The following is a 22,162-nucleotide window of genomic DNA, read 5'->3' as shown; positions in this document are numbered from 1 at the left end:
TTGGATATTGAAAATATTTAGCATCTAAATGTTCTCTTTGAATAACACAGTGGACAGATAGCAGTTCAGGGTATGAAGTGTCAGCATTTAAAAGCCCCACAAAGCTTTGGTTTCTACCTGTCACAGACTGTACATCATCGGTAGCAATACTGACAATCTTCCCAGTAGGCAATGAATATTTTGCTAACAAGTAACACAACCATCCAGGATATCTTCATTGTCACAACCTCAAGTGGTATCCTTTAGTGTACCAAGGACTAAGAGCTCTTTCACCACCACCTCCAAGTCCTATGATATATATATAGGGAGTTACAAAAAGGTACGGCCAAACTTTCAGGAAACATTCCTCACACACAAATAAAGAAAAGATGTTATGTGGACATGTGTCCGGAAATGCTTAATTTCCATGTTAGAGCTCATTTTAGTTTCATCAGTATGTACTGTACTTCCTCGATTCACCGCCAGTTGGCCCAATTGAAGGAAGGTAATGTTGACTTCAGTGCTTGTGTTGCCATGCGACTCATTGCTCTACATTACTAGCATCAAGCACATCAGTACGTAGCATCAACAGGTTAGTGTTCATCACGAATGTGGTTTTGCAGTCAGTGCAATGTCTACAAATGCGGAGTTGGCAGATGCCCATTTGATGTATGGAGTAGCACGGGGCAATAGCCATGGCGCGGTACATTTGTATCGAGACAGATTTCCAGAACGAAGGTGTCCCGACAGGAAGACGTTCGAAGCAACTGATTGGCGTCTTAGGGAGCACGGAACATTCCAGCGTATGACTTGCGACTGGGGAAGACCTAGAACGACGAGGACACCTGCAATGGACGAGACAATTCTTTGTGCAGTTGACGATAACCCTAATGTCAGCGTCAGAGAAGTTGCTGCTGTACAAGGTAACGTTGACCACGTCACTGTATGGAGAGTGCTACGGGAGAACCAGTAGTTTCCGTAGCATGTACAGCGTGTGCAGGCACTATCAGCAGCTGATTGGCCTCCACGGGTACACTTCTGCGAATGGTTCATCCAACAATGTGTCAATCCTCATTTCAGTGCAAATGTTCTCTTTACGGATGAGGCTTCATTCCAACGTTATCAAATTGTAAATTTTCACAATCAACATGTGTGGGCTGACGAGAATCTGCACGCAATTGTGCAATCACGTCATCAACACAGATTGTCTGTGAACGTTTGGGCAGGCATTGTTGGTGATGTCTTGATTGGGCCCCATGGTCTTCCACCTACGCTCAATGGAGCACGTTATGATTTCATACGGGATACTCTACCTGCTGCTAGAACATGTGCCTTTACAAATACGACACATGTGGTTCATGCACGATGGAGCTCCTGCACATTTCAGTCGATGTGTTCGTACGCTTCTCAACAACAGATTCGGTGACCGATGGATTGGTAGAGGCGGACCAATTCCATGGCCTCCACGCTCTCCTGACCTCAACCCTCTTGACTTTCATTTATGGGGGCATTTGAAAGCTCTTGTCTACTTAACCCCGATACCAGATATAAGACTCTTCGTGCTCGTATTGTGGACGGCTGTGGTACAATACGCCATTCTCCAGGGCTGCATCAGCTCATCAGGGATTCCATGCAACGGAGGGTGGATGCATGTATCTTCGCTAACGGAGGACATTTTGAACATTTCCTGTAACAAAGTGTTTGATTAATGTGATTTGAAGAGAAGTAATAAAATGAGCTCTAACATGGAAATTAAGCGTTTCCCGACACATATCCACATAACATCTTTTCTTTCTTTGTGTGTGAGGAATGTTTCCTGAAAGTTTGGCCGTACCTTTTTGTAACACCCTGTATATCTCTTACAAATATGGCAAGTTGGATTTTTCCTGGGTATATGTAGATACATTCAAAGCTAGACTCATTGCTGAGCAGTCCTTTACATCAGTAATAGTAGGAACTTGCCTCTCCCTTGTGCGTCTAGAAGCGAGTATTGACCAGTTATTGTAGTTCCTTATTTCTGGGTTGTAAAATAGGTAAAACTTGTCCGATATTGACAAAGAATTGGGCCTATCACGTTTTACACTCCGTTCTATTCTCCGTATTAACGCTTCTTAGATAATATTATAACTAATGGGACACCAATAATAATTAAAAGTTTACTTAAATAGTGATACTGCATGGAGATAAGAAACTGCCTTATTAGCTACGAATGTGACCAACAACTGACTGCCTCACCTCGATCCTTGCTGCTACATGGCCGGCACGGCGCAGAGCGACGTAGCGTTGTCAAATCGACAATAAGATTGCACAGTTGTGAGTTTGATCAAGGAGTTCCTTTTGTATTACCGCGCGTCAACACCAGCGGCGCTGCGCATAACCAACAAAAGAGGTTCGTTCCAGCGCGGAGCGTCGGGTGTGGACGGCAGTCCGCGCCGCATTGCACGACAACGAGTAAGTTTCGCACGGTTTATGTATGGCTATGTTTCGTTCGTGCGTGGAACTCTTTGGACGGCGTTTCTCGTTTCTCAACTTTTAACGACGCGCGCCTCCTGTGGAACATAGCTGTGTGCTTACGAACACTTTGCTCCAACCTACGCTGCTCTGCGCCGCGCGTTAGTGCGCGTCAGGCCTAAACGCGGCCTTATGATGTGGCTCGCGACCCTCTTTGTAACCACCCCTGCTATATACAGGGTGGTCCATTGATCGTGACCGGGCCAAATATTTCACGAAATAAATTTCGAACGAAACTTGTCTAGCTTGAAGGGGGAAACCAGATGGCACTATGGTTGGCCCGCTAGATGGCGCTGGCATAGGTCAAACGGCTATCAACTGCCTTTTTTTTTTTTAAATAGGAACCCAATTTTTATTACATTTCCTGTAGTACGTAAAGAAATATGAATTGTTTTAGTTGTACCACTTTTTTCGCTTTGTGATAGATGGCGCTGTAATAGTCACAAACATATGGCTCACAATTTTAGGCGAACACTTGGTAACAGGTAGGGTTTTTAAATTAAAATACAGAACGTAGGTACGTTTGAATAATTTATTTCGGTTGTTCCAATGTGATACATGTACCTTTGTGAACTAATCATTTCTGAGAACGCATGCTGTTACAGCGTGATTACCTGTAAATATCACATTAATGCAATAAATGCTCAAAATGATGTCCGTCAACCTCAATGCATTTGGCAATACGTGTAACGACATTCCTCTCAACATCGAGTAGTTCGCCTTCTTTAATGTTCGCACATGCATTGACAATGCGCTGACGCATGTCAAGCGTTGTCGGTAGATCACGATAGCAAAAATTCTTCAACTTTCCCCACAGAAAGAAATCTGGGGACGTCAGATCCGGTGAACGTACGGGCCATGGTATGGTGCTTCGACGACCAATCCACCTGTCATGAAATACGTTATTCAATACTGCTTCAACCGTACGCGAGCTATGTGCCGGACATCCATCATGTTGGAAGTACATCGCCATTCTGTCATGCACTGAAACATGTCGTAGTAGTATCGGTAGAACATTACGTAGAAAATGAGCATACATTGCACCATTTAGATTGCCATCGATAAAATGGGGGCCAATTATCCTTCCTCCCATAATGCCGCACCATACATTAACGCGCCAAGGTTGCTAATGTTCCACATGTAGCAGCCATCGTGGATTTTCCGTTGGCCAATAGTGCATATTATGCCGGTTTACGTTACCGCTGTTGGTGAATGACGCTTCGTCGCAAAATAGAACGCGTGCAAAAAATGTGTCATCGACCCGTAATTTCTCTTGTGCCCAGTGGCAGAACTGTACACGACGTTCAAAGTCGTCGCCATGAAATTCCTGGTGCGTAGAAAAATGTTACGGGTACAATCGATGTTGATGTAGCATTCTCAACACTGACATTTTTGAGATTCCCGATTCTCGCGCAATTTGTCTGCTACTGATGTGCGGATTAGCCGCGACAGCAGCTAAAACACCTACTTGGGCATCATTTGTTGCAGGTCGTGGTTGACGTTTCACAGGTGGCTGAACAATTCCTGTTTCCTTAAATAACGTAACTATCCGACGAACGGTCCGGACACTTGGATGATGTCGTCCAGGATACCGAGCAGCATACATAGCACACGCCCGTTAGGTATTTTGATTACAATAGCCATACATCAACACGATATCGACCTTTTCTGCAGTTGGTAAACGGTCCATGTTAACACGGGTAATGTATCACGAAGCAAATACCGTCCGCACTGGTGGAATGTTACGTCATACCACGTACTTATACGTTTGTGACTATTACAGCGCCATCTATCACAAAGCGAAATAGGGGTTCCTATTTTTAAAAAATGCAGTTGATATCCTTTTGACGTATGACAGCGCCACTAGCGGGCCAACCATAGCGCCATCTGGTTTTCCCCTTCAAGCTAGAAAAGTTTCGTTCTTTTAGTTTTTCGTTTGACGCTTATTTCGTGATATATTTGGTCTGGTCACGATCAATGGACCACCCTGTATAATGGGCATGTCGCAAAGTCATATTTTCAATTCCAGTGCGTAACATAACATACATTTCTGCTATACAGGGTGAGGCAACTGAGTCATAACACCCCTTGTATCTTCCCAACCGTAATAGATACAAAGATGTCGTTTGGACAGTGAATTGCTGGGACAGGGGCTACTTGAATCCATCACATTTCATGTTTGTGCTGTTTTTTATTTCAGAGCTATGAGGCCGCCTTTGGTTTTTTAAATGGAGCCCTGTTAAATTTTAGCGTAAGATGATGGGCTTAAAAAGACGGTTTCAAATATGTGTATATCATAATATTTAGGCGAATAGTTTTTGAGACACAGATATGTTCTCGTATCCTGTTCATCCTTCGAAGCGGCGATGTCCAATGCGACCTTTACTGTTGTGTAGAGTACATGGTAAACGTCGCGAGTCCGTCCTTACACAAACACGCCCGACAATAGTAATACATGCTGCAATATTTCGCGCAAAAATTAACTGATGTGGCCCAAATATTATTCAGCTATTTGACAACTGTGAAACCAAAATAGTAGACAACATAAAGTATTAAAATACTACAAGATGTTAATATATTTTAAATAACAGAAATACAAATGTAAATGAGGAGGTCCTTATTGGTTAAAGTTATTTCATACGTATTTGTTTTTTATTTGAAAATATTTTCTATTGATCACAGTACGAAGCAAATACACTCAAAGATGCAAAATACATACTGTACGTGATAAAAAACTTTACTGAAGCATGTGCTCAAAATGCTTCCCCTCTGCTGCAATGCACATTTGTAGTCGCCGTTCTAATGATTTGTGAACGGCTGCGAGGGTATCAGCACACGCTTCGATGACACGTTGCTTCATATCGTCTGGCGTAGTTGGTATTTGAGCATATACTTTGTTTGATTGCTCCACACAGAAAAAAATCAAGAGGGATCAAATCAGGAGACTGGGCTGGCCACTTCACTTCAGCACGTCGTCCGATCCAAAAATCCAGGAACTTTTCATTTAACAGCTCTGTAGCTACACGGGAAGAGTGAGCAGGACAGCCGTCATGTTGGAACCACATGCACTGACGCGTAGTTAATGGTACCTCTTACAGCAAAATGGACAGAACGTTTCGCAGAAACTGTGCATAGTTATAGCCATTTAGTATACCCGGAATGACGTACGGCCCCACAATGACATATCCGATGATGCCGCACCACACGTTAACACTCCACGGTTGCTGATGCTGTACCTGTCGAAGCCAATTAAGGTTCTCTATTGACCAGTAATGCATATTATGCAAATCACATTACCGTGGTTGGTGAACGTCGCTGCATCAGTAAAAAGCACCCGTTGAAAAAACGTTGGATCATCATGTAGGCGCTGCAGAGCAAACCGGCAAAATTCCTGGCGCCGTTCGAAATCCACACCGGAGAGTGCTTGACATTATGACAGAAAATACAGTGGTATCAAGATTTTAACTTAAGTTTAATTTCATCAGTTACCACTGTGGAAGATAGCTATAGTAAATCCGAGATATCTGTTCATGAAGCTGCATGCTCTATTCTCGGAACAACGAAACCAGGACTCGAATGATCAGCAGAGACACGTGGCTTTGGAATGACGATGTTAAGGATGCTACAAACAAGCCCATAGAGAGACTGAGGAGGTTATTGTAATAACAAAAGCACATCAGTATTCAGATTTCTGCATGAAACTAGAAATGCGCGGGGGAGACCGGGACATTTATCGACCAGTCACATCAAAACATTGGAAAACGGAGGACATCCAACGCTTTTACAGCATTAATGACGAAACTGGTGAGCTGCTGTTCGACCGGAAGAAAGCAAGGGAGCGCTGACGGAGCTATTTTGAGAGAACTTCGATCAAGGAATTTCCTCATACACAGTACCAAACATGGCTGTTGTTTAAGGACCAGTCAAGAAAATTAACATTGCCGAAGTGCAGGCTGCTCTTAGAGAAAGGGAAAGCGAAAGCTACTGGCTCTTATGACCTCCCAGCAGAGTTACGGTGTTCTCAACAGTGGAATGCGACAGGTTGGCTAAGAAATATATCTTTTCAAACAAATCATCAGAGAAGGTAGATCGGCAGCAATCACCGTACCAATCTTCAAAAAGACAGGAAGCCCAGCTGAGTGTGCTAATTATCGCGCGATCAGGTTACGTGTTGAAGATCCTTGAACGCATTCTTGACAAAAGGATTCGTGAGATAGCTCAAATAACAAGGAACCAAACCGGATTTGTGAAAAATTGTGGCACAACTGACGAAATCTATGCTGTCTGGCTGCTAGTTGAAAAATACCGCGAAAAGACCAAGCCACTGCATCTTACTTTTAGAGACCTCGAAAAGAAGTTCGATCGGGCACCATATCACATAATCTGGTTAGCGCTTCGAGACCATGGCTTTCCACTGTACGTAGAACCGAGGAGGTATGTCTAAGCGGCTGCAGTAGCGACAAATGACTTTCGCATCACATTGAGTCCACCAAGGTTCGACCATACTACCTTGCTGTTTATTCTTGTGACCGACAGTGTCACGTCAGACATGCACATGCCACTACCGTGGACACTTTTCCATTCTGATGATGTCATTTTGGCTGCGGAAAACAAGTTTGACCTCCAGCCTCAAACACAAAACTGGAACGATGGACTCGCGCGATATGGCCTGCGGATCAACAAGAAGAAAACTTGAGTACATGACATAATATTCGCGAGAAGTTGGGACAGTCGACGTTGACGGAGAAGATCTACCGAGAGCAGAATAATTTAAGTGTCTCGGTTCGACAATCGCTAGCGATGGCCAACTTACAGACCAGGTCAACGCAAGAGCGCAGGCAGCCCGGATGAAGTAGCGAACGACAATAGGCGTCACCTGCGATCGTCGGATTAAGGATCATCTGAAGTCAAAGATGTACCGGACTGTCATCAGTCCTGTTGCTCTGCGGCACTGAGTGTTGGCCACTTACTAAAGAGGTAGAACAGCGATTGAGGGTGGTTGAAACTAAGATGCATAGATCGACAGGTGGCATCAGTCGACTGGATCACTTATCGAACGACACTATCAGGAAACCCCCAGGGGTTCCACAACTCTTTTGTGGACACGTGCGTAGCGAGCACGGGACCCCGAGCTAATGTGGCCCTCCTTCCTTTCCGGGCTGCATACCTTCCCTTTCCGCATCCTTCCCCGTCCCCCATCTTCGCCCCCCCCCCTCACCTCTGGCTCTTTCCTTCCCTTTCTCCCCCTCTGGGAGTATGGTTTGTGCCTACGTCCGGAGACGGACGCTCGAAACCGTTACAAATTCCTTGCTTTCTACACTTGCAAGTCTTCGTCCTTCCTCTGTCCTTCTCCTTGCCTTCCCTCTTCTCTTTGCCCTTTTCTCCGCTGCGGCGTTTGAGACCCCTCTTCTTTCCTTTCCCTTTCTCTTTTTTCCTCCCTGTGCGTGTCTGAAGGCTGACCCACGCACTTCCACGCGTAGCCGGTGACGGGGTAACGCGTAATTCCCCGCCCCGGGTAGACAGGTAGGACACGTACGTACCCCCTGGTAGCGGCCAGGCCCAGGGAGGGGTGATTACCCGAGCTGATACCTTCCGAAAGTGCCGATTGGTCCCTCCGTCCGTTTGTCGGGAGGTGTGAACAATCACCTAAGGCGGGAGTGCCCTCAGAGAGGCCCCCCACAAGGGACGAGCATGCCATCGGAGACGCCGGTAATTATGGGGGATTCTTCCGCAATGGTTTCCTCACGTTCCACTATGTCTGCTCACAAGCGTAAGTTCACTGAGTCTCAGCCACAGACAGTTCTTCCATCGTTGCCACAGTTCCTTGTTGTTTCTCGGTCTGACGAAGGTCACGACTTCTCCACGGTCAACCCTTTCATTATTCAGAAAGGTGTCGACGCAATTGCAGGTCCTGTAAAGTCTTGTTCCAGATTACGGAATGGCACCCTGTTGTTAGAAACAGTCAGTGCCCTCCAGGCACAAAAATTGCTGCGTACCTCACTACTACACACCTTCCCTGTCCGGGTGGAACCGCACTGTACTTTAAATTCCTCGCGTGGAGTCGTTTATACACGCTCCCTCGATGGATTGTCTGACGAAGAAATTCAGCACTACCTGTCTGACCAGGGCGTAACGGCTGTTCATAGGGTTATGAAAAGGGTTGACACGAACATCATTCCAACCTGCACTGTCTTCTTGACATTTGACGAAGTTCAACTCCCATCGAAAATCAAAGCAGGCTATGAGATAATTTCCGTTCGCCCTTACGTCCCAAACCCTACGCGTTGCTATCGGTGTCAGCGGTTCAATCACACCAGCCAGTCCTGTTCCAATCCGGCCAAATGTGTTACGTGTGGCAAGGATGCCCATGAGGGTGCTTGTCAACCTCCATCCCCTCGCTGCATCAACTGTATGGGTGACCACGCTGCTTCCTCTCGAGATTGTCCCGTTTTTAAGGACGAAAAGCTCATCCAGGAAATTAGAGTAAAGGAAAAGGTGTCGACCTTTGCTGCTCGAAAATTATTCGCCAGTCGACAGCCCACCGTGCCTCAGACAGGAAAATACAGCACTGTCCTTGCTTCTCCTCGGCCAACAAAGGAGGCGGCCATGCAGACTTGCGACCTCACCTTTAGTGCCACGGTCGTCAGATCGGCCAGCGCAAAGATCGCCCGTTCAACCTCACCACTTTCGCCTGCCCACTCTCTGGCTCACCCTTCGTCGAGTTCTGCTAAATCTCGAGCCCAAAAGTCAGACACCAAGACTTCGAAGAAAAAGCATACTCGTGAAGAGTTTTTACGTACCGCAACTTCCCAAACATCGGTTCCTCCTTCCTCTAAACATCATACTTCCAAGAAGGCTACAAAGAAACCCAGTTCCTCTCCTCCTCCGCCAAGGCGTGTCCCATCTACAGCACCACCTGGCGGAAATCGCCCTCGGCCGTCTTCTGTGTCGCCGAGGCGCACTGCTGGCGGCCGATCAACCGGCCGATCGCTGGTGGCAGGAGCTGCTCCTGACCAACCTATGGATCAGGATCTTCTGCCTTCGGCTGAATGCCATTCCATGCTGTCGGTCGCAAGCTCTGAGCAGTCGTTGAGTTGTCAGCGGTCTTGGTCACATTCCTCCATTTTCTGTTCACCCTATGTCCATTATCCACTGGAATATCTGCGGTATTCGAGACAATTAGGATGAATTGTCGATCCTCTTACGATCCTACTCGCCGGTCATCTTCTGTCTTCAGGAAACAAAGCTGCGTCCCCATGACCGCTTTGTTCTCCCTCATTTTCAGTCCGTCCGATACGATCTCCCCTCTGTTGAAGGCACTCCAGCACATGGAGGACTCATGATTCTTCTCCATGAAACTCTCCATTATTACCCAATCCATTTAAACACTTCCTTCCAAGCTGTCGCCGTTCGTCTTTCCCTTTCCGGATACACGTTCTCTGTTTGTACTGTATACATTTCATCGTCCACACCAATGGCACGAGCTGATCTCTTTCATCTTCTTGGTCAGCTTCCACCCCCATATTTGCTGGTTGGGGACTTCAATGCCCACCACCCGCTTTGGGGATCTCCACATCCTTGTCCACGTGGCTCACTATTGCTAGACGTCTTCCACCAAGCAGATCTAGTTTGCCTCAACACTGGGGTCCCTACATTTTTGTCTGCCTCCACGACAAATTTATCTCATTTGGACCTTGCGGTCGGTACTGTTCCGCTAGCTCGGCGCTTCGAATGGTTCGCCCTTGATGATACACACTCGAGTGACTACTTTCCATGTGTCCTTAGGCTGCAGCCTCAACTGCCCTACATGCGCCCGCGACGCTGGAAGTTTGCCCAAGCTGATTGGACACTTTTTTCGTCTCTAGCGACATTCGATGACCGTCACTTTCCCAGCGTCGACGATGAGGTCACACATATTACCGACGTCATTCTTACAGCTGCGGAACATTCAATACCACGCACCTCCGAATTGCCCCGGCGCCCCCCAGTTCCTTGGTGGAACGAGGCATGCCGTGATGCAATACGTGAGCGGTGACGTGCTCTCCGCGTTTTCCGCCACCATCCTACTTTGGCCAACTGTATCCGCTATAAGCAGTTCCGAGCGCGATGCCGTCGTGACATCCGCGATAGCAAGAAGGCAAGCTGGAAATTCTTTATTAGCTCATTTAACACCTTCACTCCCTCCTCGGAAGTTTGGAGTCGGCTTCGACGGTTCTCAGGCGCGCCTAGTTTCTCCCCGGTCTCTGGGCTCACTGTCGCGCATGACACATTAGTGGACCCCGTCGCAATTTCTAACTCGTTGGGTCAGCACTTTTCTGAGATTTCGAGCTCTTCAAATTACCCACCAGCGTTTCTCCCGAAGAAACGTGCAGCGGAAGTGCGACCTCTTGCTTTCTCCTCTCAAAATCGCGAAAGCTACAATACTGTTTTCTCCATTCGGGAACTCCAACATGCACTCTCTTCTTCTCGCTCCTCCGCCCCAGGACCGGATGGTATCCACGTCTAAATGTTGCTGCATTTATCAACCCATAGTCTGCGTTACCTCCTTCGCCTTTATAATCGAATTTGGACCGACAGTACCTTTCCCAGACGATGGCGGGAAGCTATCGTCGTTCCTGTTCCGAAACCTGGAAAGGACAAACATCTCCCCTCTAGCTATCGCCCCATTTCTCTCACGAGTAGTGTCTGTAAGGTTTCGGAGCGTATGGTGAATTACCGTTTAGCGTGGTGGCTGGAATCCCGCAGTCTGTTAACACCTGCCCAATGCGGATTCCGAAAGCATCGTTCTGCAGTTGACCATCTTGTTGCTCTCTCCACTTATATCATGAACAATTTTCTCCGGAAACGCCAAACAGTAGCAATATTTTTTGATCTGGAGAGAGCATACGATACCTGTTGGAGGACAGGCATCCTCCGCACACTGTTCTCTTGGGGCTTTCGAGGTCGGCTGCCCCTTTTTCTTCGCGAATTTATGGCAGAGCGCACATTTAGTGTGCGGGTGAACACTACTCTCTCCCATACTTTCTCCCAAGAAAACGGGGCACCCCAGGGCTCCGTGCTGAGTGTTGTACTGTTTGCCATTGGCATCAATCCAATTATGGATTGTCTCCTTCATGATGTCTCGGGCTCCCTCTTTGTGGACGATTTTGCGATCTACTACAGCTCTCAACGGACCAACCTTCTTGAACGACGTCTTCAAGGATGTCTCGATCGCCTCCACTCTTGGAGCATCGAATCCGGCTTCCATTTTTCTCCCAGTAAGAGCGTTTGTGTTAATTTTTGGCGACGTAAGGAGTTTCTTCCGCCCTCCTTACATCTAGGTCCTGTCAACCTTCCGTTTTCAAACGTCGCTAAATTCTTGGGTCTTACGTTTGACAGAAAACTGTGCTGGTCCTCCCACGTTTCCTATCTTTCGGCTCGCTGTCTGCGATCCCTTAACACCCTCCGTGTCCTGAATGGTACTTCCTGGGGAGCGGACCGAGTGGTCCTTCCCCGTCTCTATCGCGCCTTAGTGCGCTCGAAATTGGACTATGGAAGCATAGTCTACTCCTCTGCTCGGCCGTCTATTCTTCGGCGTCTCGACTCTATCCACCACCGTGGATTACGTTTAGTGTCTGGAGCTTTTTACACTAGCCCTGTGGAAAGCCTTTATGCTGAGACTGCTGAACCTCCGCTGTCCAATCGGCGAGCAGTCCTTCTGAGTCGTTATGCTAGCCATCTGTCCTCCATGCCTGCTAATCCAGCCCATGACCTTTTTTTCGACGCCTCCTTTGATGTAGGGTATGCAGGCCGTCCCTCCTCCCTACTACCACCGGGAGTCCGCTTCCGTCAACTGCTCCATTCTCTTTCCTTCCGCTTTCCTAAAACCTTCTTGACAACTTGGGGTACAGCACCGCCTTGGCTCCGTCCCCGGATCTGCTTGCTCCGTGACCTTTGTCGATTTCCCAAGGATGGTACCCCTTCACTTGTTTATCGTCGGGCATTTGCTGCTCTATGTGCACAAATGACGGACGCCACATTTATTTACACCGACGGCTCGAAAACATCGTTAGGTGTAGGGAGTGCCTATATTGTTGGCGACACCCCAAATCACTTTCGGCTTCCCGACCAGTGTTCGGTTTATACTGCGGAGCTTTACGCTGTTCTCCAGGCTGTCCACTACATCCGCCGCCATCAGCGGATACAGTACGTTATCTGCTCAGATTCTCTCAGCTCTCTCCTCAGTCTCCAAGCTCTTTATCCTGTGCACCCTCTGGTCCACCGGATTCAGGACTGTCTGCGCTTGCTCCACCTGGGGGGCGTCTCGGTGGCGTTCCTCTGGCTCCCGGGACACGTTGGTATCTGTGGAAATGAGGCGGCCGATATTGCAGCCAAGGCTGCAGTCTCTCTTCCTCGGCCAGCTATTCAATCGATTCCCTTCGCCGATCTACGGAGCGTTTTATGTCGTCGTGTTGTTCTTCTATGGCACGCACATTGGTCGACACTTCCCCATAATAAATTGTGGGACGTGAAAGCTTTTCCTTGTGCTTGGACCTCTTCCTCCCGAACGCGTCGTCGGGAGGAGGTAATTTTAACTAGATTCCGGATAGGGCACTGTCTTTTTAGCCATCGACATCTTTTAAGCGGCGATCCTCTCCCACTCTGCCCCCACTTCTCTCAGCTGTGGACGGTAAGACACCTTTTAATTGAGTGCCCCTATTTTAATCCGTTACGCTCCCGTCTACAGCTATCGCCTGATATATCGTCGATTTTAGCAGATGGCACGCGCTCAGCCGACCGCGTTCTCAAGTTTATTAGTGCCACTGAAATGACGTCAGTTTTTGAAGCTTTTTTTGGGGACAACCAACCGCTTTCTGTAGTGGATTTTTAAGCCTTCCTTCTGCTTTTAGTTTCTCCAATTTTATGACTTTCGTTCCCATTGCTGCTGGTTTTCAATTTCGGTTTTTTACTGTTTCCTAAGTCACGGACCGGGCGCTAATGACCATAGCAGTTTTGCGCCCTAAAACCAAAACAAACAAAAACAACTATCAGGAAACGTTTCGGTGGTCGCACCGATCTAGAAGAAAATGCGAGAAAGCCGTCGGCGATGGTTTGGGCTGTGCTGTTGCACGCAGAGGACTATACCATTTCCAAAGGCAGCATACACAGTGGAAGTCATGGGAAAGAGACCCAAAGGACGACTTAGACAGCGATGGGCCGACAGTCTGCACAACAAGAAGGTTGTGAATCTTCAGCCAGACATGGCCCACGATCGGACAAAATGGAGAGAGCGAATCCACTCAGAGGATCCTACCACTAGGCGGGACAAACGTTAAAGAAAAAGAAGGAAAAATAGACAATTTCAACGTAGTTTCACTCTCTGAATCTAGTTAATAGTTTCGGAGAAATTATAGTTAAAGACGTTTGGTTTTACATGTTCATGAAAATAAATCTGATACTCCGCATGGAACAGCTATTTGTTTGTTCAAAACGGAGAAATCGTAACCAATAATAATTGTAATTTCCTCGAAGCAGTGTACCGGATTTCGGAGAGTGAAACTACATCGAATTTGTTAGTTTCAGATATACAATACTGGCAGTAAAAATTCTGAGGCGATACCAGTTTCACTGTAGTAAATCTTACTAGAAGAAGAGATAACACATCGTTTAGTGAGAACTTCCTTAATGTATACCTGGGTTAAACGAAGTTGTGATGTCTCAAACAGTTCTGAAATGTTTGGGATCAACTACATAGGAGACTCACCTTGTTCGTCTCATTAACTAAATGAATGTTAGCAGATAGTAAAATGTTAGTACGACGCTCTGCTGCTGCTCCACACAGTGGGTAGAATTTACAAAATGCTCCTACTGAACAACATCCTGAATGCGAGTTTTGGAACGTAAGAAATGACGGCAATACCAAAGCAAATTCCTAAATTCTGAGCTTATATTCCTATCTGTCGCGTAAGACTGGATTCCTCTGTATAACCTTGCTTTCGTCCTTCAGTACTAAAAAATACGCGACGTGATCATTATGTACATTGCGAATTGACCTCTATTCGTCTAACTCACACATTTTCAAAAACTGGACTGTTTCCTCTAATAATTCCCCACTGCGCATCCTCGTCCAAACGAGCTGCTGCTCCAACGAAAGAGTCAACTCGAACCTTCCCAGTAGTCATTCTTCCATCGATGCTCCAAACGCAAATGGAACGGGACTAAATCGTACTGTGTACTCCAGGGGTGAGTACCGTCTACCATGGACTCACGTCGTTTGCAGAGTATAGTTACAGAAACTATTACATATCCAGTGATAGCCAGCAATGATGTAACCGTACGGACTGTCAAGGGCTGAGAAGTGGGTATATCTAATGTCCTCGCGCCCTCCCGCGAGCGATAGACATGGAGTCTGTGTAAACTGTTACGGCACGCCCGTGATTGCTAGCGGGTGTAGCGCAGCTTTTGTTAAGTACCATCTCGGAGCAGTTAGCCGTATTAAAAAGTTCTGCTCAAAAAAAGAAAAAAATACTACAAGAAATTGCCACGAAAATAAACTTGAGCACGTGTACACCGTGGGCAGTGTTTTAAAAGAAGAGATTTTCTTTTCTTCGATTAACTCCTTTACCACTGCGACCAAAATCCAGACATATTCGGAACTCAGTTATATGAAAAAATGCCAGCAAATATCAACCATCTCTCACTGATAAATTAGGAGGAACTGACACGAAATTGCGTAAAATAGATAATTGTAAACGATCGGGGGAAAGTGAGTAGACACGTTAAAAATACTGAAAAGGAGCTTTGGGATTACGATGCTGAAGTGGAACAGGAGATTGAAATACACTTCATACAGGATGGGATTCAACGTAACAACGAAGAAAGTGACAAGCACGTAGACTTTGCGACCCATCCAGCAACTCGAAAAGATAGTATACCGACAGGGCAGCGGAGGTCATTGACGCAGCTAACGAAAGTGCAGTTACAAAAGAAATGAAATTATTAAAAGTTGACAGTTGTGTAGAGTATTCATTAAGAACCATTACTGGTAAGAAATACTTCCGTTTTTTGACGATTTGCAACCGTGCGACATATGTTCGGCTAGATTTCCTCAGCGTCAGTGTTTTGAAGCTGTAATCCGCTCCTCCCACTGTAAGGTCGTGATTCTTGCATCAGCAAAAACTGGCGCCCTCACTGTTCAGCAGTATTCTTGCTTTTATTTATCAGTTATTTACATGTCCCGAGTAGAGCAGGGATGCGGTGTTAGTATCGGCCACGTCGTCGATTTCCAATCTTTGAATAAAACCATTAAAATACGCAAATACAATGTTGGGAAAAAATCAGTGATCTTATAGTTGAGGAATTGGGACCGTGTACAGTCGTGAAACGAGTAAGGATTAAGGATAGCGCTGTCGGCTCTTGTTAACATTTTCTTGGTGAAGGATTTTGATGCAAGGGGGTCTGGAGAGACTATCCTTTTATGGTGATAGAAGATGTGGAATGTAGAAAAGGGAAAGATCAAGGGTGAGCTTTATGACCTTCATCTGGAGTAGAAGAGGGTAACTTTATGTCGGACAAGAAGTAAAATACCTGTCGTACTGACCTACAATGTTACAACGCCTTTAACCTTTCAAGTAATACAGCTTCCATTTGGTTCTCGTAGAAAAGTAGTCTGCAGGGTAGGTAATGTCGAGTAAGGAAAAACAGTAGGGGAGAACGAAAAATATCTTTTGTTGTTACTGTTTCGGGATAAAAAAACTACTGTTTTTGAAGTGGAAATGTGATTACGCGTAAACAGTGTTTAGTTAATGAATGTGGCTGTTGTAATGTGTCTGTTGTAATGTGTGCCTGTGGAGGAGACTTTGGCTAGGGCAACATGCTGTTTTCATACTTACGGCAGACAGCCGCATCATTTGGTCGGACGCACAGCGGGATGCGTAATAAGAGGCTAATTGATTTGGAGGAGGTGGAGCGCGAAATGAACCGGCCACAAAGCAACAGGTGCCCGGCGCGTCTCGTGACCTACAACACGTAATAGCGGGCCTTGTCCCTGCTCATCACTACATGCGCCCGGCGGTATTCAGCCCCGCTCCCTTGTTCTCTGCCCCTTTGTTGGGCAACGCAGTGACGCGCAACTAGCCAAACAACCGGTACATCTCCGATGCTCACAGAATAGATTACTTTTTAACAGCTTACTTCTTGCTTGTATGCAGCTTAATTGAACTCCGAGGCCATTACGCCCATCGAAAGGTGAAAAACAAGAACACAACTGTTAAACAGATTATGCCGTATTATTGCTAAGATGCTGGCGACAGACTAGGTAGTTACATAAAAACCTGTAAATCCTCGATTATTTAACGAATCGAACTCCCATGTATAAAACAGCTTCAGACATCTGATTATTTAACAAATGACTTAATGTGTTAAGTATTTGGCTTTAAGCGTAAGCCGTGCGGTTAAAGGCGCTGCAGTCTGGAACCGCAGGACCGCTACGGTCGCAGGTTCGAATCCTGCCTCGGGCATGGATGTTTGTGATGTCCTTAGGTTAGTTAGGTTTAACTAGTTCTAAGTTCTAGGGGACTAATGACCTCAGCAGTTGAGTCCCATAGTGCTCAGAGCCATTTTTTTTAAGCGTAAGCGAGAAAAATTTGGGAAAATTTTTGAGTTATGCTTAAAGTCTGTTGGAAGTCACGAAGTGCGCTAGTTCTCAAATAGTAGATGAGCGTTATCAGTTATGCTGCGTACCCCAAACTTCCATATGTCGGACACTCAGATCGGTACCAAACGTTGTATGTCGATAGAGTATTAACCAAAACTCCCTATTTGCTTCGTACTATGTGCTGTCGTCCAGCAGAATGGGCATAAACGTTAATTAAAATAACACCAGATTTGCAGAGCACAGGAAAAGCATAACTGTAACTAATACGTAACGAATGTCAGATCATCGTACCTGGGATCCTTGGTTTGAACCCCAGTGATGACAATTTTTTACTGTATTGTTCGTGAAAGTGTTACATGAGTAGTAGTAAACAAAATGATAAGATCCGGAGGTGCATTCAAGTTCTAAGGCCTCCGATTTTTTTTCTAATTAACTACTCACCCGAAATCTATGAAACTGGCGTTACTTCTCGACGTAATCGCCCTGCAGACGTACACATTTTTCACAACGCTGACGCCACGATTCCATGGCAGCGGCGAACGCTTCTTTAGGAGTCTGTTTTGACCACTGGAAAATCGTTGAGGCAATAGCAACACGGCTGGTGAATGTGCGGCCACGGAGAGTGTCTTTCATTGTTGGAAAAAGCCAAAAGTCACTAGGAGCCAGGTCAGGTGAGTAGGGAGCATGAGGAATCACTTCAGAGTTGTTATCACGAAGAAACTGTTGCGTAACGTTAGCTCGATGTGCGGGTGGGTTGTCTTGGTGAAACAGCACACGCGCAGCCCTTCCCGGACGTTTTTGTTGCAGTGCAGGAAGGAATTGGTTCTTCAAAACATTTTCGTAAGATGCATCTGTTACCGTAGTGCCCTTTGGAACGCAGTGGGTAAGGATTGCGCCCTCGCTGTCCCAGAACATGGACACCATCATTTTCTCAGCACTGGCGGTTACCCGAAATTTTTTTTGGTAGCAGTGAATCTGTGTGCTTCCATTGAGCTGACTGGCGCTTTGTTTCTGGATTGAAAAATGGCATCCACATCTCATCCATTGTCACAACCGACGAAAAGAAAGTCCCATTCATGCTGTCGTTGCGCGTCAACATTGCTTGGCAACATGCCCCACGGGCAGCCATGTGGTCGTCCGTCAGCATTCGTGGCACCCATCTGGATGACACTTTTCGCATTTTCAGGTCGTCATGCAGGAATGTGTGCACAGAACCCATAGAAATGCCAACTCTGGAGGCGATCTGTTCAACAGTCATTTGGCGATCCCCCAAAACAATTCTCTCCACTTTCTCGATCATGTCGTCAGACCGGCTTGTGCGAGCCCGAGGTTGTTTCGGTTTGTTGTCACACGATGTTCTGCCTTCATTAAACTGTCGCACCCACGAACGCACTTTCGACACATCCATAACTCCATCACCACGTCTCCTTCAACTGTCGATGAATTTCAATTGGTGTCACACCACACAAATTTAGAAAACGAATGATTGCACGCTGTTCAAGTTAGGAAAACGTCGCCATTTTAAGTATTTAAAACAGTTCTCATTCTCGCCGCTGGCGGTAAAATTCAATCTGCCGTACGGTGCTGCCATATCTGGGACGTATGGACAATAAACGTGGCCTCATTTTAAAACAATGCGCATGTTTCTATCTCTTTCCAGTCCGGAGAAAAAAAATCGGAGGCCTTAGAACTTGAATGCACCTCGTACATAACGTTGAACTAGCGAAGCGAAAGCAGACTACCTAAAAAGCATTGCTCCAAACTCTGAATGTTTTTCGTGTGCTCCGGAGTTCTGGTGTTACTTTTAATTACCGTTTACACATGTTCTACGGGGTGACAGCACATAGCATGAAATAAATCAGTATTTTGGTGTATAGTCTATTGACATACAACAGTTGGTACTGAGCTGAGTGTCTGACATCTGGAGATTCGGGTGTTAGAGATAAGGGCGGTTTCTACCTGTAGTAGCTGCCTTTTTGTGTTAAACTGTTGACATAAGAGTATATCTCTTCATGGGGTTGATTATGACGATATTTTAAATTTCTTTATTTCGGTCAATAACTACGCGAAATATTGAAAATTGAGTTTTTCCCCCTCTAAGTTACAATTGGTACTGGGTTATGGAAGAGCAGTTCAGTAATATAGAATATTGCCGACAACGCGAACAAGTGAAACTGATAAAATTCAAACAAAATAATTACAAATAATAATATTACCGTAACACTCGGTATACACAGCATCATCGTAAAAAGTTACATATTAAAATTATGAAGCTGCTCTGTACCACAATATTTTTGCTGTCGTATTGAGACTGGTTACTTTACCATGTAGTATGTTGTTTTGGTCAACGTTTTTTTCGCACGCTGAGATCGTTGTCAGTCCCGACTATCTTATTGCGAGTGTTTGCCCCACTTCTTGCTGCTGAACTGAAGGTATTTACCATATAGTTGATAGGTTCCAAATGGCTTCGAAATTTCCAACGATAGTGTCTCCGTCAATCAGGTTTTCCAGACTTCAGCGTTCGAACCTGCCACCAAAACAAATACGCACGCACACATACGCGTGTATAACACTTTGGACTTAAACAATGCAATTGATGGTACTTGCCATTGAAAAAAATATTTTGAAAGTTGTACAAAAATTTGTTCATATTTTAACCATCATAATCTTTTTTTATTCTCAATTAATAGTGTATAATGTCTGCATTTTCTTCTTTCAGTCTCAACTAAAGCTTTGCAAGGCGCCAAATCCATAGGAAGCTTCCTTTTCTCTGCTGTGAATAAGGCTGGAAAAACAGTGAGCGAAGCAAGTGCAAAAATCAAGAAGACAGTGGAAGAAAATGTAAGTACAACCATTTTCAACAGTTAATTTCCTCCCTTTGCCCCACCTTCATGTTATCCTTTCTCTTTTGTTGATGGTACACGTTAGTTGCAGGTTGACAGTCTGTTGTGGTGTAGGATCTAAAACTTTTTTAAAAATACAGAAAAAGGGGTTTGTGGGGTTAGGAGATAGCTGTGCCAAGCCAATCCAATCCACAGGGCTTCTTTAGCCGTCTGAATTGACATAACATAGCTGTAACATTTCTGCTGCTGTTGAAAATGAATTACCAAACGATACTCCACTTCATGAACGAGGTGCTCCATCCTGCTTTCGATCAAGCATTGTGCTACTACTGTCTGTGGCACGGGAATTTGTAGGCGTCAGGACTTGAGGACACATCCCTGTAATAAACAAATAACTAATTACATAACATCATTTTTTCCACAATCAAGACTTTAACTATTAATCGGAGAGAGCACAGTGTCAAGTGAAACAGTGTGGCGGGAATAAAACATTCTACATCTACTTTCTCACTGAGCTAGTCACCTTAACGGTGTGAATTGGACGGTACTGAAGGAACCCATGATCTGCTCCATACCATTGTGTATGTTAAAATGCACCAAGGGAAATGTATAATCTCTACTCTATTCATCCAGCTGTTGAAATGTGTTGAACGTTCTGTAGTAACACTTGAGGCGGTCATAGTATTTTAAGCGAATCCTGTGGTCATACTGAAACGAAGTGGCATAAGGTATGTGTAATCATTTATGGTAACTGTTTTCATTCAGTGCTACAGAATTTTTTATTGGTAAAACACTTACACTAAGCTTGTTTGCCCTCTTTTGCGGTATTCTGCATGGTATGGGATTTTTGCCAAGTGGGATTGACAAAGGACATTGAAAAAGGTGAAAGGAAAGAGAAGTAGGGGAGGGTGTGTCAAGCAGATGATCAGGTAGTTGGGATAGCAATCATTAAAACAAAGGCATTTTTAGATGCGACTAAATCTATTCACGAAATTTCTATCACCGACTTTGTCCTCAGAATGACTCGTATTTTGTTGGCTCATACCTGAATAGGGACAATGAACAACTTAATAGAAATCAAAGCTCGCACGGAAGGATTTATATAATGCACAGATAGTATTCGGAACAGACAGCTGGTTGGAGCCAGACGTCAGTGACAACGAAAGCCTAAGTTCAGACTGGAATGTTTATCGTAAGGATAGCGGGGAAGATCAGTTTGGAACACGTGAGGCAATACTGACCTTACGACTTATCTTAGAAGAAAGATTAAGGAAAGGCAAACCTAACGTTTCTAGTATTCGGAGACTTAGAGAAAGCTTTTGACAATGTTGACTGGAATACTCTCTTTCAAATTCTAAAGGTGACAGGGGTAAAATACAGGGAGCGAAAGGCTATTTACAATTTGTACAGAAACCAGATGGCAGTTACATGAGTCAAGGGACATGAAAGGGAAGCAGTGGTTGGGAAGGGAGTGAGACAGGGTTGTAGCCTCTCCCCGATGTTATTCAATCTGTATATTGAGCAAGCAGTAAAGGAAACAAAAGAAAAATTCGGAGTAGGTATTAAAATCCATGGAGAAGAAATAAAAGCTCTGAGGTTCGCCGATGACATTATAATTCTCTCAGAGACAGCAAAGGACTTGGAAGAGCAGTTGAATGGAATGGACAGTGTCTTGAAAGACCATATAAGATGAACATCAACAAAAGCAAAACGAGGATAATGGAATGTAGTCGAATTAAGTCGGGTGATGCTGCGGGAATTAAATTAGGAAACGAGACACTTACAGTATTAAAGGAGTTTTGCTATTTGGGGAGCAAAATAACTGATGATGGTCGAAGTAGAGAGGATATAAAATGTAGACTGGCAATGGCAAGGAAAGCATTTCTGAAGAAGAGAAATTTGTTAACATCTAGTGTAGGTTTAAGTGTCAGAAAGTCGTTTCTGAAAGTATGTGTATGGAGTGTAGCCATGTGTGGAAGTGAAACATGGACGATAAATAGTTTGGACAAGAAGAGAATAGAAGCTTTCGAAATGTGGTGCTACAGAAGAATGCTGAAGATTAGATGGGTAGATCACATAACTAACGAGGAGGTATTGAATAGAATTGGGGAGAAGAGAAGTTTGTGGCACAACTTGACCAGAAGAAGGGATCGGTTGGTAGGACATGTTCTGAGGCATCAAGGGATCACCAATT

At 45.3% G+C, this 22,162-nt stretch overlaps 1 protein-coding gene across 5 annotated transcripts in view; it reads left to right on the top strand.

The window, feature by feature from the left end:
* The window catches only part of LOC124569465 (synapse-associated protein of 47 kDa-like), a 319,550-nt gene that overhangs the window by 207,686 nt on the left and 89,702 nt on the right, over positions 1-22,162 (top strand). For all 5 annotated transcript variants that reach the window (XM_047131078.1, XM_047131076.1, XM_047131075.1 and 2 more), the window contains exon 4: positions 19,845-19,966. In XM_047131078.1, the coding sequence (XP_046987034.1) occupies positions 19,845-19,966 (122 nt within the window). The remainder of the gene's footprint in view (positions 1-19,844; positions 19,967-22,162) is intronic.

This window comes from Schistocerca americana, unplaced genomic scaffold (genome assembly GCF_021461395.2).
Source record: "Schistocerca americana isolate TAMUIC-IGC-003095 unplaced genomic scaffold, iqSchAmer2.1 HiC_scaffold_15, whole genome shotgun sequence".
Lineage (NCBI taxonomy): Eukaryota > Metazoa > Arthropoda > Insecta > Orthoptera > Acrididae > Schistocerca > Schistocerca americana.
The sequence above is the reverse complement of the archived record's forward strand: the minus strand, read 5'-3'. Positions and strand labels throughout refer to the sequence as shown.